At 41.3% G+C, this 18543-nt stretch overlaps 1 protein-coding gene across 1 annotated transcript in view; it reads right to left on the bottom strand.

Moving 5' to 3' along the window:
• Positions 1 to 1654: 1654 nt before the first annotated feature.
• LOC311054078 (nuclear pore membrane glycoprotein 210-like) overlaps positions 1655 to 18543 on the bottom strand; it is a gene marked incomplete at its 3' end in the record, with an annotated part of 33521 nt that continues 16632 nt past the window's right edge. Inside the window, exon 6 of the mRNA XM_084069958.1 lies at positions 1655 to 1717. Coding sequence (XP_083926084.1) covers positions 1655 to 1717 — 63 coding nt within the window. The remainder of the gene's footprint in view (positions 1718 to 18543) is intronic.

Consider the following 18543-nt stretch of genomic DNA (forward strand, 5'->3'; position numbering starts at 1 on the left):
AGACGCAAAGATTTAAGTTAAAAAATGTTGCTTTAAAAACCTATATATATTCAAAGATTTTTCAAAAATAGCAGATCTACAAGCTCGTAGCGCGGCACCGAGTGCCGCGCTACGAGCTTGTAGATCTGCTATTTTTGAATAGCCCAACGAAATAAAAAAAACGACACAGATGTGTTCCCGGTCTTAATGGGCTAAGCAAGCCTCAGTTACACTTTGGTTACGCGTTGTTGGCGCGCCGTGCATCGAAAACAGCCGATCTACAAGCCCAAGAAGGTTCTGAGCTTGTAGATCGGCTGTTTTCAGCCGCACGACATCGGCACGCAATTAAGTATAAATCAGCCTTTCGTATGATGACGTACTGGCAGAGTGAGATCCACTGACACAAACACAGCAGCACTATATACGCCAATGCCAATTACCGAGGCTATCGATCGGCCTGTACAGTGGGCTCTCTGAGAGAACAGGTCTGACCAGACCATAATCCACCCATCATAACATGCCAATAATTGAAGGCGCCTCCTACCCCGTCCAATGCTATATGTGCAGAGTAGTAGACCCAACGACGCCCCGGAGCTATACAGAGGACTGACTGACTGACCGAATGTCAAGACCCCCCTGGACAGCTCCTCAACACAACATCAGCTTTCCTTTCTTTCTTTCTTTCTTTATAGGCTCTATGCACAGCAGCCATATTGTGAAGAAATTCACAGGTGTTGCCAATAATACTAATGAAGGCTCTGTTCCATTCTGGTCAAACAGAGTCAGGGTGCTGATATTGTATGTACACGTTGGCTCACTGGAAACACTCTGCTACACCAGTGGGTCTAAAACCGGGGTCCAGGGACCATCATGGTTCCTTGAGGGGGTTCCAAATGGCCCCTTACGGTGTGTAACTCTGAGCGTGTACAAATGGAACCAAATGGACCCTTACGGGTCCATTTGGTTCCATTTGTACACTCTCAGAGTTATGGGGGTCGTTGAAATTAAAAGGTCTGAGAACCACTGTGCTACACTAAATGGAACGGAGCCTTCATTAGTAGCATTGGTAACACCTGTGAAGGAAGTGATACTATGGCTGCTCTGCATAGAGCCTATTTCGGATCCCCCGTTAGCTTCCGCTGCCCGGGGTCCCTAGTCTTCCTGGGGTCCACATAAAAACATCACTCACGACATGAAACAACATACAATATTCATCCAAACAACAACTGACACTCGTCAGTCTAAACCCAAGTTACTGTACATTAAAATGCCAATGGTAACCAGATAATACAGGAACACTGGGCCAAACATCATGTACAAAAACACGTCGACCCTTCTAATTGTGTGGTCTCTCTCATTAACTCTATAACTGCCAGAGTATATACAACTAAATAAGGCCCAGACTGCCAGCAGTTTTTTCAATTGTCTTACCTTTTCAAGTAGTCACAGAATATTTATCTCCAGTATGATCGATCCCCTGATGGTTGCTAATCACTGAGGGTTTCACTGTGCTTCCACAAAAAAAAAGAAAACGTCATCGCGACCTGTCATGGCGAAGTATTTCCGACTTTAGTTTTGGAAGTTCCAAATACCCCGAGCTTAAACGTCTTGGTTTGATAACTGTGTTTTAGACCTGCATTAAATAATTGATCTCTGAAGAAATCTGGCTTCCTCTTCAGCTGACAGTGACAGAGGAGGGTGTGTTACAGCGGTCAGACCCCTGGACCACTCCTCTGTCCTACAGAGGCACCTAGAAACCATTCACACCAATAACGCTCACTGTCGAGAACGCTTGGGCGGTATCTGGAACGTCCTTGTGCACAGTGGTAAAGGTCTGTGGAGAATGTCTGGAGAATGTCTGGAGAATGTCTGTGTGTGCAGACTGACTGTGGATTGGAAAGTAGACTTGGCGAGGCCAAAATCAAGCGCAGGCTGGGGTTGCCATGGCAACCAATTGGCTCATTTTTGGGCGCATGGCCAGAACCTTTTTCTGGCAGTTCTGGACAACCACCATATCCGAACCGACTCGACGCCGGGCACTGCACTCCCTCGGGTCCGCGGCGAACGCGCGTGGCCGAGTTTGAAGTCGGTCTGTCGGACGGTTCACAAGATAGGTGGATTTACAGATATATATATACAGAGGTTTCATGTATTTATTGTAAGATATTGTATGTAAACCCAGATTTAAATAAATGACACTGAAGATTTTCCAGTATGCTTTATCAATCCAGAGGTAACCCATTAAAACCGGGAACACATCTGTGTAACCACTTAAACCACTGTTTTATACTTAGGCTATTCAAAAATAGCAGATATACAAGTTCATAGCGTGGCACCGAGTGCAAAATCGTGAAAATGGGTGCAAATCTTTGATTATAATATATCTTTAAAGCGAACATTTGCAACTCGAATCTTTGCTTCTGGGGGGTCCCTGGAACAAAATATTTTCAGATGGGGGTCGGTGGCCAAATACATATCATTTTGGTGGTCCTTGACATGAAAAAGTTTGAGAACCACTGATATTATAGCAACATACGTTTTTCAGAAAACTGTTGGGATTTAGAAGACATTTGAACAACAATGGGTTAACCCATTAAGACCGGGAACGCATCTGTGTCACTTTTTAGATTTCTTTAGGCTATTCAAAAATAGCAGATATACAAGCTCATAGCGCGGCACCGAGTGCCGCGCTATGAGCTTGTAGATCTGCTATTTTTGTAAAATCGTGAAAATTTGTGCAAATCTTTAAATATATATATTTTATTTTAGAGCGTTAGGATTTAGAAAACATTTTTTTTATCGGCCTCAGGTCTTAATGGGTTAAAGGGTCGTGTCCACAGAGAATACCTTCTGAGCTGAGGAGAGCTTTGAATATCATGTCTATATGTGATGCCCATACTGTTCCAACCTATAGACCAGTGAGGTCACTGCTCAAACGTCTGCAGTCTGTGTTATTAGCACAAATAGCGTAGCTGAAACAACGTAAACATGAACTTCTCATGGTTGCGGTAACGATTCAAACATCTGGTTGTAAATTATCGGGTTGTCACACACAATCAGGGGGAATCAAATGACCGGCGCTACTTTCTCCCGGGCGTCTGGAGCGCTGAAGCGCGGCGGTTGGCGCTGGGAAGAGCAGCGCACCAGGCTAGGCCTGTCAGCAATTATTACATAACCGTCTCATCGCAATTATTTGAGATAATTGCAATTATTTTGCATAATCGTCAATTCGTCATAATCGTTTCTATGTTAAAAATCTACAAGATCTACAAGCTTACAACACGCAAGTATAAAATTATTAAATATGTCAGTCATTTCTTTGTATATTTAAGTTATTTGTCATATCTGACCAGTGGTGGAAAAAGTACTCAACTGTCTTACTTAAGTAAAAGTATCAATACTGCAATGTAGAAGTACTCGGTTACAAATAAAATTCCGGAATTCAAAATTGACTTGAGTAAAAGTACAAAAGTAAGTACTAGTATCAAAATGTACTTAAAGTACCAAAAGTAAAAGTACTAAAATGTTTGAAAATAGCAGATCTACAAGCTCACAACGCGTTGCTATTTTCAAACATTAGCCTAGGTATAAAATATGGTTTAAGTGGTTAATGTATGTTTTATAACGTAATAATTTATATCTGCAAAGTAACCAGTGACTAAAGTTTTCAAATAAATGTAGTGGAGTAAAAGTACAACATTTGGATCCGAGATGTAGTGGAGTAGAAGTAAAAGTATTGGAAATTGGAAATACTCAAATAAAGTACAAATACCTAAAAAATGTAAGGTAAGTGATATTTCTTTTATATATATTTTTTTTTGTTAAAAAGGTTAAAGTACTACATTCTGAGAGTAATCATTGCTACGGAGCGTTTGTTAGCTAGGGGTCTCTCCAGCTCTTTAGTAAACAGAATATAGTACATTTTCAGGTAGGTGACAACATTTAAGCCAATCAGGAGAGAGCACTGAAAATGCATTTTCTGTTTAATAGAGAGCTGGAGAGAAATGGGAGACTCCTCTTACTGAACAAACACTCTATACTATAGAGTGTTTGTTCAGTAAAAGGAGTCTCCTATTGCTATAGAGTCTATAGCAATGAGTACTATCAGAATATAGAGCTATTTAACACTTCATTTAACAAAAGTAAATCACTTACCCTACCTTTAAGTACAGTACTTAACCCATTGAGACCTGAAGCCGATTCTACATGTCTCCTAAATCTCAACAGTATTCTGAAAAACGTATGTTTCTAATATCAGTGGTGCTCAAACTTTTTCATGTCAAGGACCCCCAAAATTATATGTATTTGGCCGCGGACCCCCATCAAAATATTTAGTTCCAGAGACCCCCAGAAGCAAATATTTGAGTTAAACATGTTAGCTTTAAAGGTATTTATATTCAATGATTTGCACACATTTTCACAATGTTTCAAAAATAGCAGATCTACAAGCTCGTAGCGCGGCACTCGGTGCCGCGCTATGAGCTTGTATATCTGCTATTTTTGAATAGCCAAAGTGTAAAATAATGCTTTTTAGCTCAAATCTAAAAATGACACAGTTCCAGGTCTCAATGGGTTAAACATTGTCCTATGTATAAACCCTGGTCCTCCTCAGGAGGAGGAGGAGAGCGGTCTACGGAAGAACATTGAACCTCCTCCACAAGGGAATGCCAGACAGCCGTGCGTGTCACATGTAACACACAGTAGAGAGCGGCTTATCACAGACCAATCGCTATTCATGAGGAACTCAATCACTCTAAAACGCAACACCATCGCCCTTCACCCGCTGTGAGCCAAGGGCGCCCGGAGTCGTCAAATGACAATTATTCTACACTTGAGCCAGCGTTCGTTATTGCAAATGCATGCAGACTGTCTCTTCGTTTTCTCATCTTCTCTCCTCCCCCGTTATCAGATTCATGGTGACTTTACCACAGCCATGTGCTGCTGCTCCTTTCAGATCGCTCCTCGCTGTGAAACTGGCAACGTTATCCCATTCAGACCTGGAACGCCATCTGCGTCACTTAACACATTGAGTGCCAGGGGTTTTTCAAAACAGGGTACCTCCAGTGCCTGGAATTTTAACAATTTTTGGACCTTTTTCAAGTAGTCACAAAATATTTTCAGTGATCACCGTCCTCACGGTGATCCCCTCATTACACACATAGAGGTCTCGTACAATCCGGGGAAAAACATTAAAAACATTCGGTAATCCGTTCCATAGTTGCAGCCAGTTGAAAATAGTCAAAAAGACATACTAAAAAAGAAAAGTACACAGGAGCCGAGATACAGGCTTTTGAAGTCATAAGTTAACCAGGAAGTGGAAGTGGATTTTTTTTTCATATTTTTGCCCAAAAACGGTCATAACCGTTTTTGGCACACCTCGTTTGGATTATGAAAAACGGTCCAGACCGTTTTTGGCACTCAATGTGTTAAGATTTCTTTGGCTATTCAAAAATAGCAGATCTACAAGCTCATAGCGCGGCACCGAGTGCCGCGCTATGAGCTTGTATCTGCTATTTTTGGAAGAATCGTGATTTTTTTTTTGCGAATATTTGCATATATATTTTTTTATATATATTTCTTAATCAAATCTTTGCTTCTCGGGGTCCCTGGAACAAAATATTTTGAGATAGGGGTCCGCTGTTAGGGGTCCCTAACATGAAAAGGTGTTGAACCAACATACGTTTTTTCAGAAAACTGATTTAGAGGATCTTTTTTTTTTTTTATCAGCCTCAAGTCTTAATGGGTTATGCAATATACAACACTGTGTAAATTTCACATTTGGTAAATAGTGCATTTATATAGCTTATAGTCTTTATCCAAAGCACTTTACAATGTGCATTACAGTCACTCATTTCACACACACACACACACACACGCACACGCACACACACACGCACACGCACACACACACACACACACACACACACACACACGCACACGCACACACACACGCACACCGACGGAGGAGGAAACCATTCAAGGCCCCCAACCTGATCATCGGGAGCAATTAGGGGTTCAGTGTTTTGCTCAAGGACACTTCGACACTGACGATCAAACCGGTAACCTTTCGTTTTACCCAAGCAGCCGCTCTCTACCTCCTGAGCCACTGCCGCACACCAACAAAAGCTTGTTCACAGAAACACATGGCTACCGATGAAAGTGAAGAGCCCTACCGCAAAGAATGACAATTTACAAGAGCACGGAGTATTACTCCCCCCCGCCCCCACACACACACACACACACACACACACACGTTTGTATTACTATACTTGTGAGGACATCAACACTTTAGGACAGCCATGTTATGAATGCCATTTAAAACAATAATTGCCATTTTTAACCGTAAGCCTAAAGCCGAAAAACAGCAGATCTACAAGCCCACAACGCGTCGCGCTGCGACGCGTTGTGAGCTTATAGATCAGCTATTCTTCGGCGCATGACACTGGCGCGCAACTAAGTACAAATCATGTTTAACTCTAATTCCAACCCCTAAACCTAAGCTCTAAATTTTAACTATAAAACAACCATTTGTCTTGTGAGGACCAGAAAAACGGTCCTCACAATGTATATTTCTTCAAATTCTACTATACTTGGTCCTCGCAAGTATAGTAATACAAACACACACACACACACACACACACACACACACACACACACACACACACACACACACACACACACACAACCCTAAAAGGTTCCAGTTCCCAGGAAGATGGAATGGTATTTGGACTAGTGTTGCCATCAGCCCAGCATTCATTGCCAGCCCAGGGTTTCAGGTGCATTCCACGAGCATGTTGTTAATAATGCATGAAATGCCACGTCCCTCTGGAGGTGTCTGTGTTAGAGCAGGACCTCTGCAGGAGCACAGGCACGGTGTTTCCCCCCGTGGAGCACCACTAACATCCAGCTGTTTCCTGGAGACTAATCTCACTCTCCTCTCTCTGCACTGTCATCCAGCTGTCTCTGTGTGTGTATGTGTATGTGTATGTGTGTGTGTGTGTGTGTGTGTGTGTGTGTGTGTGTGTGTGTGTGTGTGTGTGTGTGTGTGTGTGTGCGTGTGTGTGCAGTGGTGGAAAGTACATTTACTTAAGTACTGTACTTAAGTACAATACTTTTACTTCTACTCCACTACATCTCATAGGCAAATATTGTACTTTTACTCCACTACATTTATTTGAAACTATTATATTATTACACATTGGGTGCAGCCGTATATATACGGTTTTTGAAAAAAAATAATTTTTGAAAAAAAAATAAAAAATTCAAAATTTTTTTTTTTCAATTTTTTTTTTTTTTTTTTTACCTCCTAAGCACCAGGAGATATCATTTTCCGAAGATTTTGACTCCAATCCACTTTCTGGTTAACTTATGACTTCAAAAGCCTGTATCTCGGCTCCTAAAAAATGGTTAAAAAACCCTGGCACTCAGTGTACTCTGTTTTTTAAAAAACCTGGCACCCAATGTGTTAAACATACATTAACCACTTTAGCCCAATGCTATGCCTAAGCTATTTAAAAATAGCCGATCTACGCGTTGTGAGCTTGTGGATCTGCTATTTTCAAATATTTAGTACTTTTACTTTTGGTACTTTAAGTACATTTTGATGCCAATACTTTTGTACTTTTACTCAAGTACATTTTTAATTCTGGACTTTTCCTTGTAACAGAGTATTTCTATATTGCAGTATTGGTACTTTTACTTGAGTAAAGAATTTGAGTACTTTTTCCACCACACTGTGTGTGTGTGTGTGTGTGTGTGTGTGTGTGTGTGTGTGTGTGTGTGTGTGTGTGTGTGTGTGTGTGTGTGTGTGTGTGTGTGTGTGTGTGTGTGTGTGTGTGTGTGTGTGGGGGAGCCACCAGGAGGTGCCAGTTGGAAAGGAAGAAAGAAAGAAAATGAAAGAATAATCCTCATCGTCATAAATGAAAGGATAAACTCTCTAACACTGTTTGAGTCATTATTTGACTGTTTACGTAAGTGGACAAACATAACAATTACGTTACGTTATGTCACGCTACGTCATCGTTGCTATGCGCTATACGCCGTGTCATGCTATCTTTATGGTATGCTATGTTTCCTGTGACCTCTGCCTGCCTGCTGGTCAACAAGCAGACAGTTTGCGGAGAGGAGAGTTTGACTTCCTGTTGGGAAGCAGGAAGCAGCAGAGCGTAGAAGAACACGCCCTGCCAGGTCTGCCACAGGGTCACAACCGCTGAGGCAGAGTTTATATCCTTCTGCCAGCCCGGCTCCGTTCTGCAACAGTCAGTGCAACCTGACCCCACTGCAGAACTCACTGCTGCTGCTGCTGGACGAATAACAGAGGCCTCTGCACTGCTTTCAATCTGCAACTATGACTTAATCCATTAAGACCGGGAAAGCATCTGTGTCGTTTTAGATTTCGTTGGGCTATTCAAAAATAGCAGATATATAAGCTCATAGCGCTATGCAGTGGTGTGCGCAGACATTTTGAGGGGCAGGTGCTCAAGTAAATTTTACTTTTTTTGTTTACTTGGTCTGCTCTTTTTTCCCTCTACACCTATACCTCTTTGCCAAAAATAGTAGATCTGCTATTTTTGGCTAAAGTTCTCCTCAGAAAAGGGATGTTAGGTTTCGAGTGGTTATGGTAAAAAAGAAAAATCATATCACATAAAGATTTGGCGGACCCCCTGTAGTAACTCTGAGGACCCCCTAGGGGTCCTGGACCCCCTGTTGAAGACCCCCTCAGTGCCCTTTTTTCAAAAGGGCACTTCTGGTCAAGAGGGCAAAGGGCAGGTGCTCTAGCACCACCTAGAGTCTATCTGTGCACGTCCCTGGCGGCGCTATGAGCTTGTAGAGCTGCTATTTTTCAAAAAGCGTGAAAATGTGTGCAAATCTTTCAAAATATGTTTTTTTAAAGCGAACATTTGTAACGCAAATATTTGCTTCTGGGGGGGGGTCTCTGGAACAAAATATTGTCAGATGGGGGTCCGCGGTCAAATACATATTGGAGCTGGAATTACCGCGGCTGCTATGAGAGATGTAGATCTGCTATTTTCAAATAGCCAAAGAAATCTTAAAATGACACAGATGCGTTCCCGCCGGTCTTAATGGGTTAATCTATCTGACTGACAGCGTCATCTAGACCAGTGGTTCCCAAACCTTTCAATTTCAAGCACCCCCAGTTTGATCGGTTTGATATGCATCGGACAGATAGACATTTATTGATCAGTCACTAGAGGCAGCACAGCAGTTAAGGTAAACATGCAGAGTAAGAGAAGTACTGTAAGATACAGCAAGGCTAGCAAGCAATACAAACACATTTTGGACCAAGTGGAATAGTAACATCACAAAAAGCACAACCAATAATGAACAACAGTATACACTCTATACACGCATTAGGCCATGGACCCCCAATTTGATACTATTTAGGGATGTTAACAATGAATTGCCGTTAAGAATTTACTCGATTAAATGTATCGATTTTATGGTGTGTGTGATATCAAATGTGAGCTTACCATAATCACAGCAATCCTTAATGATATTCAAGAGCTTTTGGAGATAAATGAGACAGACGCCATAGAGCAATGCAGAGGGGAGGTGTGTGTCCAGCTGACGCTCGTTGACGCTCGTTAATGTCATATACATCAAGGCGATTATGTTTCTACACTCATTTTCGGTTTCGGAATTAGTTTTTCCTTTTGGTCCTAAAAAACGCTGCTTATCAATTAATGAATTAATCGATCATTTGCATCCCTAATACAATTTCTTGTCTACAAATAAAATCCAAATCCTCAGAGTTTATTTAACTCTGAGAGTGTACAAATGGAAGCAAATGTTTGGTTAACTATCAATAATTTATCTGGGGACGCACTGGAACCCTGTCAAGGACACCTGGGGGTCCCCAGACCCCACATCGAGAGCCAGTGATCTCTAAGGCAACGCAACAGCAACGATACAAAATCTCACACAAAGTTCTCCACCATGTCACCAGTATCGTCGCACGCAAAACCATCATAGGTCTCTATGAGATTGTTTGAGCGTTCAAATGTCTCTTGTAACGTTTGTTGGCTTAGAAAACCCCCCCCCCTGAGAGAATGAAGTTTTCTTTTGGTTGCTTCTTGTTTCAAGGCTGACCCGCTCCACACAGTAATTACAATTATATACGCTCGTTGTTTGTTTTTGCACTGTGCAATATTTAGCGGGGTTAAGTCTAGAAGTCTCCGACTCATTATGCCCGCCATGCAGAGGAAAGGCTGAGTGCTGAGATAATAAGCAAGGCATGTATACAAATATATAGAAATAAATAAATAAATGCACTGGACTATTTCCTTTCTCCTTGGGTGTGGGGGGGGGGAAATAACTGTATAGGGTAATTACTGCTTGTCTAAGGTGCGTGACTGTTGATTAGTTTCCCCAAGTACAGTAAGTGGGGTGTGTGTGTGTGTGTGTGTGTGTGTGTGTGTGTGTGTATGTGTGCGTGCGTGCGTGCGTGCGTGAGCAGAACTAAGGCAACACCAATATATAACAAAAGGTAGAATTATGAGCTTGTGTGATGTGTTAAATAACAACATTGCCATATTCCTTCTAATACACAGTGACACAGCGTTCTAGACATCACTTTTAGCACTGTTAGTGTTAGGGGTGCAACTGTTAAACCAACTACGTGGTAGTGATGGAAGAAGTACTCACATTTTGTACTTAAGTAAAAGTAGCGATAGCACAATGTAGAAATGCTTTGTTACAAGTAAAAGTACCAGTATTCAAAATGTACTTGAGTAAAAGTACGAAAGTATTGGCATCAAAATATACTTAAGTGCTAAAAGTAAAAGTACCCATTGTGCACAAAATCCCATTTCACAAGTTGTCATATTTATAAAATCCTTTGAAAATAGCCGATCTAAAAGCTTTGCGACGCGTTGTGAGCTTGTAGATCAGCTATCTTCAAATAGCCAGAGTATATACTGTATAGGTCTGAAGTGGCTAATGTATGTTTTTTTTAAATAATAATCAAAATCTACAAAGTAACTAAAGCTTTCAAATAATTGTAGTGGAGTAAAAGTACAATATCTTCCTCTGAGATGTAGTGGAGTAGAAGTAAAAGTATGAAAACTGGGAAATACTCCAGTAAAGTAAAATATACCTCAAATATTTACTTAAGTACAGTACTTGAGTATATATACTTAGTTACTTTTCACCACTGCTAAGTGGTAATCAATAATTTGATAAAATAATCGATTAACAATCAATCCCCATTTTGGGCATGTTATAGGGGAAGAACTTTAATAGAAGATCTATCACGTGTTGTGAGCTTGTAGATCTGCTATTTTCATTGTTTTTTGGCAGGACACTGTTGAGTGACAAAGTGTGAAACAGGGCTTAAGTAATTAAACAATTGATTGATACAAAAACAAGCTTCTCAATTATTTGTGTAATGAAAAGGCAATTGATAGAAACATCACTAAGAAAAGAATCAATAGCTGCATCCCTACAGAGTATTTTTATCATCCCTACGGAGTATTTTTAAGGTTCTGCCCATCTACCTTTCAATCTATAATTGAGCAGTGGTGGAAAAGGTACTCACATCTTTCACTTAAGTATAAGTATCAACACTGCAATTTAGAAATACTCTGTAACAAGTAAAAGTCAAGCATTCAAAATGTACTTGAGTAAAAGTACATAAAGTACTGGTATCAAAATGTACTTAAAAGTACCAAAGGTAAAAGTACTCATTGTGCAGAAAGTCCCATTTCAGGTTTCAAAATGTATATAAATCTTTTGAAAATAGCAGATCTACAAGCTCACAATGCGTCACATTGTGAGCTTGTAGATCGGCTATTTTATAATAGGTTAACGCATGTTTTGTAATAATAATCAAAATCTACAAAGTAACTAGTAACTAAAGTTTTCCAATCATTGTAGTGGAGTAAAAGCACAATATTTGTAGTGGAGTAGAAGTAAAATAACCAAAAATTGGAAATACTCCAGTAAAAAATACCTCAATAAGTAAAAAATACCTCAACATTTTACTTAAGTACAGTACTTGAATAAATTTACTTAGTTACTTTACACCACTGTAATTGAGACTTGCGCCATTGATTGTGCTAAATTATTTTTATTTACAGCGACAATCATCAGTGTTATTTATCCATTTGCAACTCTAGCACAAGTGTGTACAAATGTAACCAAAATGGACCCGTATGGGTCAGAGTTAAATGAACACTGAGGGTTTTAGGGCGTATTTAAGAAGAAACAGAATGAGATCCTCATTGATGCTGAACGAAGATTAGTCTCCAACACAAACATGTGAACCGCAGTGAGTGAGTTCAGAAAGCAACTTAGCAGCTTGTGGATTTATTTTGGCAGAGCCATTCACAGTGAGTTCAAGCAGCAACATTGGCACCAGCGAAATGTTTCAAGCCTTAGTGAGCAAACAAAAACCACCCTCACAACAGTAATGAAAGAGAATGAATCGGAACCAAAAATAATGTTGAATTTACAAAAACTTTTAACCCATTAAGACCGGGAACGCATCTGTGTCATTTTTAGATTTCTTTGGCTATTTAAAAAAATCACACCCTGTGTGAAGGAAGCGGTGCCTTTGGGGCGGGGCTTAACTCATTTCAGTTCGTCCCTATTGGTGGTCTGAGTCGACTTACCAAATTTGTACTTGGTAGCATGCTGCAAACTGGAATGATGGCTGTTTAAAGCCCAGCCAATGGGCAGACAGAGGGGGCGGGGCTTAAGTAATTACAGTTCGTCCCTATTGCTGGTTTTAGTCCATGTACAAAATTTGTACTCCGTAGCATGCTGCGAACTTGAGTTATGGCTGTTTGAAGGCCAGCCAATGGGAAGACAGAGGGGGCGGGGCTTCAGCAATTCATGCTGGTCCCTATTGGTGGTCTAAGTCCACATACCAAATGTGGACTTGGTGGCATGCTGCAAACTGGAGTTATAGCTGTTTAAAATCCCGTGCTCATCCCGTGCTCATACGGGCGCTGGGGGTCCCTGGACCCCTCTTTGATAACGTCAGCAAGTCATGCGCCTCGCTATTGGTGGTGTAAGTCCACATACCAAATTTGGACTTGGTGGCAGGCTTCAAACTGGAGTTATAGCTGTTTAAAATCCCGTGCCCTAAACGGGCGGACGGACATAGCATACGCGGGGGGTCCCTGGACCCCGCTTTGATAACTTCAGCAATTCATGCTCGTCCCTATTGGTGGTGTAAGTCCACATACCAAATTTGGACTTGGTGGCAGGCTTCAAACTGGAGTTATAGCTGTTTAAAATCCCGTGCCCTAAACGGGCGGACTGACATAGCATACGCGGGGGGTCCCTGGACCCCGCTTTGATAACTTCAGCAATTCATGCTCGTCCCTATTGGTGGTGTAAGTCCACATACCAAATTTGGACTTGGTGGCAGGCTTCAAACTGGAGTTATAGCTGTTTAAAATCCCGTGCCCTAAACGGGAGGACTGACATAGCATACGCGGGGGGTCCCTGGACCCCTCTTTGCTAACTTCAGCAAGTCATGCTCGTCCCTATTGGTGGTCTAAGTCCACATACCATATTTGGACTTGGTGGCATGCTGCAATCTGGAGTTATAGCTGTGTAAAATCCCGTGCTCATCATCCCGTGCTGATACGGACGGACGGACGGACGGACATACGGACAAAGTCAAGCTTAGAGCGGTTGGCACCGCTAAAAAATAGCAGATCTACAAGCTCATAGCGCGGCACCGAGTGCCGCGCTATGAGCTTGTAGATCTGCTATTTTTTTTTTTTTTTAAATCATGAATATTGTGCAAATATTTATATGTTTTTTAAACCAAACATTTGTAAATCAAATATTTTCTACTGGGGTTTCTACAAATGTCTTCTAAATCCTAACAGTTTTTTGAAAAAACATATGTTGCTATAATATCAGTGGTTCTCAAACTTTGTCCATGTCAAGGGCCCCCAAAATGTTATGTATTTGGCCGCGGACCCCCATCTGAAAATATTTTGTTCCAGGGACCCCCAGAAGCAAAGATTTGAGTTAAAAAATATATATAAATATAATAAAAAAAAAATATATATATATATTCAAAGATTTGCACAAATGTTCAGGATTTTTCAAAAATAGCAGATCTACAAGCTCGTAGCGTGCTACGAGCTTGTAGATCTGCTTTTTTTTTGAATAGCCAAAGTATAAACTAATGGTTAAAGTGGTTACACAGATGCTTTCCCGGTCTTAATGGGTTAATGGAAAAAAGCGAGCGCCGCCGTTTCCAATTTTGTGGCTCACAGCCGTGTCACCAAAATGATCAATGGCCTCGAACCCTTGTTCAGCTATACAGCTCACTCACACAGACGGCTTATCCTGAGCAACGACGCTAACCGTTATAAAGCTGCCCGTTCTCTTTGCTCTATTTCATATTAACTTCCATCTCTATCATGAACACCACCCACTAGGGCACTAGTAGCAGATCTACAAGCTCACGACACGTTGTGAGCTTGTAGATCGGCTATTTTCAAACAAAATCTCACAGGGAACTTATAATAAGCAGATGTGGCAACCCCGCCTAGCACCCACCCAAGTGGAAGTATGCAACATAAGATGACGATGTCGATTCTCGCTTCCTCAATTAGGTGAACACGCGTGTCTGTTTCCTGCCTGATATGTACGCTGCCGAAGGCCTACGGACGAAATGCGTCCGTGTTGTGTCCTGTGACTACTGCTGTTGCTGCAAAAAAACGATATATATTTAAAAACCCTGAAGAGACGCTCAACTTGTGAGTGCGGTTCATCCTTTGAAGTTCTGTGTTCACTGGGAATCTGCACCCGAGACAGCTAGAGGTCAGAGACAGATATCATCCTCTTTAGTTCTGAGCACGCCGGAGGCCTTTGAAGTGACTGTTCCTGCCTGTTCCCATTGGCTAAACACTTTCAACCTGGTGTCCCAATTTTGGAAAGAATAGTTGTTTAACCCATAAAGACCCGAGACCGATTCTACAAAATGTCTTCTAAATCCGAAGTAAATCCTAAAAAAAAACAATGTTGCGGTCAGTGGTTCTCAAACTTTTTCATGTGAAGGATGTGTTTGGCCGCAGACCCCCATCTCAAGATATTTTGTTCCAGGGACCCCACCCCCCAGAAGCAAAGATTTCAGTTAAAAGCGTTAACTTTAAAAATGTACTGTATATATTCAAAGATTTGCACACATTTTCCTTAAAAAATCAAAAATAGCAGATATACAAGCTCATAGCGCGGCACTCGGTGCCGCGCTATGAGCTTGTATATCTGCTATTTTTGAATAGCCAAAGAAATCTAAAATGACACAGATGCTTTCCCGGTCTTAAAGGGTTAAAAGAAAAAAAAAAGTACAAAATCTTTTAAAAAATAGCCATAATAACAGAGCAACAAGTTCACAGACGTGTCGTGATTGCGACGCGCTGTCAGCGAGCTTGTAGATCGGCTATCTTTCGCTGCACTCGTCGCACTGGGCTGAGTATATATATTGGGCTTAAGTGGTTACGGACCATTGCATAAATGAAGGACATTCATCTTGCTCTAGCCGCCTGCTGTCGACATCCCCATATTACTGAAACCCAAATTATCTGTATTAACCCATTTAGACAGGGGAACGCATCACTTTAAGATGTCTTTGGCTATTCAAAAATAGCAGGTATAAAAGCTTGTAGATCTGTTATTTTTGAAAAATCGTGAAAATGTGTGCAAATCATTGAATATATATGTTTTTTAGGCGAACATTTGTAAAATATTTTGTTCCAAGGGCCTCCCCCAGGAGCAAAGATTTAAGAGTATCAAATGCTCGCTTTAAAAAAATATATATTCAAAAATGTGCACATATTTTCACGTTTTTTCCAAGAAATTGCAGATCTACAAGATTATAGAACTGCCGCGCTATGAGCTTGTATATCTGCTATTTTTGAATAGCCAAAGAAATCTAATTTGCACAAATTTTCACGTTAACAAATAAAATAGCAGATATACAAGCACCAAGGCACCAAGTGCCGCGCTATGAGCTTGTATATCTGCTATTTTTTTAATAGCCATAGAATGGTGTAAAAATGAACACACGCGCTTGCCTGCGTCCCCGGCCTTAACGGGTTAATCAGCAACTAATTACAGGGAGGAATGAGTGTGGCTAAGCAGACCTAATGAGCGGAGCTGCAGTGGCTGCTATGGTTCTGATGAGGGCTGAGCTAATTATCCTGCTCTGGGGGGAGCTTCTGGGGCCAAGACCCTGCCGGCTGTCCACACACCCCGGTACCAGGGGTGGGGTGGGGTGGGGTGGGGTGGGGGTCTTGTGGGACGTGCACCCCAGCTCTCTTTCTCTCTCTGGATTAGAATCCGTGGTGGAAAGAAGAAATCACTTCTTTTTTTTTTACTCAACCCATTAAGACCTGAGGCCGATTCTACAAAATGGCTTCTAAATCAGTGGCCGTCAAACTTTTACGTGCCACAAGGACCCCCTACAAATGATTTGTATTTGGTCGCGGACTTCACATCTGAAAATGTTTTGTGCCAGGGGGGACCCCCAGAAGAGAAGATTTGTGTAAAAAAAATTAGCTAAATTACACTTTCAAGATTCTTTTAAAATGTGCAAAAATAGCAGATGTACAAGCTTGCAGTGCGGCACGAAGCGACGCGTTGTGAGCTTTTATGTCTGCTTTTTTTGAATAGCCAACGCTAAAATCTAAAATGACACAGATGCTTTCCCGGTTTTACTGGGTTAAGTTTAAGTAAAAGTAACAGTAACAACTTAGAGTAGAAATACTCTGTTACAACTTACAACTAAGTCGAAGGCCTGTATTCAATGGCTGACTTTAGTAAAAAAAACAATGAGTGTTGCGCTTGGCACAGACATGCGCAGAGCAAGTTCAGTCAGGGAACTCGGTGCAGTTGGACGGCCTCAGTTCCACGTTCACCTCCACTCATCCAATCACAAACTCATTTCATTCTCAGAGCGCTCTATTTAACTGGAAGTTTGCACTATTCATCCCTGCTTGCTCATGCTGATGATGCTGCTCTCAACACTGCTGTCTTGCTGTTTATGTACGGGGGATTCGAAGTTCCTGGGAGATGCGCTTTATCAGAGTACCTAAAAGCAGATCCAATTCATTGCCAAACCATCATAAATATATTGCTCATTTTATATTCAATAAAAATATCTTATCCTTCATGAGTTGTCCTATCTATTCACACGTTCTCCTCACAGAACAAAGGTTTTGGCATCAAAATAAAAGTAAAAGAAATACATTTGTAACCTTTTCACAATTTCCAAAGTAAGTGGCTAAAGCTGTCCAATAATTGTCATGGAGTAAAACGCAGAATATTTGCCTCTGCGATGTAGTGGGGTATAAACTTTAAAGTAAACAAAACATTGAAATACTGGAAGTTAAGCACTTGAATAAAAGTACTGTGTTTACATTGCCAACACGTGCCAGTTCGTGGGGAGTGCCCCCGGGTCTCAGATAAAGCCACTTCTCGGCCCCTGCCTCGTCCATATCCACCACATCATTTCTCACCGCCTACTCATCACAGTACAGTCAATACGTTATTTTTAGGGGCGAGCGAAGCGGGACGGGACGGAGCGGAGAAAAAGGGTTGATACAGCGACTCTGTCACTCATCAGTACGCTTGTCAACTTATTGATGGGATAACAGATGATACTGTAGGCTATTTAATCTCTGTCTTGGCTCCTCCATGCAGCTCTGGTGTGCGTGCGTGCCAAGGGAAAACGAGACTTAAAAAGTCCCATTAGTTTAATTGACCCGTTTAAATCCGGGAACGCATCTGTGTCGTTTTAGATTTTAGAGATTACCATGATTTTATGCTTTTGGCTGTTCAAAAATAGCAGATCTACAAGCTCATAGCGCGGCACCGAGTGCCGCGCTATGAGCTTGTAGATCTGCTATTTTTGAAAAATCGTGAAAATGTGTGCAAATCTATGAATGAATATAATCGTTGCTGTCCGGCAGAAACCAGCTAACTCCATTTTGATGCTTTTGCATTTTTTTCCCCATAAATCAGGGTCATTGAACACCCTTTATGTCTGTGTGTTGGTTAAAAAAAATATTGAACCAATGAAAAGCCTTAAAAAGCGCTTCTGACAAAACCAGCTAACTCCATTGGATCCTCAAACGTTCAGCTAAACCAGGTAACTCCACCGGAGTTAGCTGGTTTAGCTGAGTGGTTCTCAAACGTTTTCATGTCAAGGACCCCCAAAATGATATGTATTTGGCCGCGGACCCCCATCTCAAAATATTCTGTTTCAGGGACCCCCCCAGGAGCAAAGATTTGAGTTAAAAATGTTGGCTTTAAAAGAATATAAATATATTAATTTGCACACAATTTCTCGATTTTTCAAAAACAGCAGATCTACAAGCTCATAGCGCGGCACTCGGTGCCGCGCTATGAGCTTGTATATCTGCTATTTTTGAATAGCCAAAGTGTAAAATAATGCTTTTAATAGCTCAAATCAAAAAGTGACACAGATGCGTTCCAAGTCTTAATGGGTTAATCAAATAGCACCCAAAATCCAAATCTGATCCACTCTGACAGGGATTAAAAGTGTTGAACTCT

This window comes from Gymnoscopelus microlampas (assembly GCF_963454915.1).
Source record: "Gymnoscopelus microlampas genome assembly, chromosome: 10".
NCBI classification, from domain to species: domain Eukaryota; kingdom Metazoa; phylum Chordata; class Actinopteri; order Myctophiformes; family Myctophidae; genus Gymnoscopelus; species Gymnoscopelus microlampas.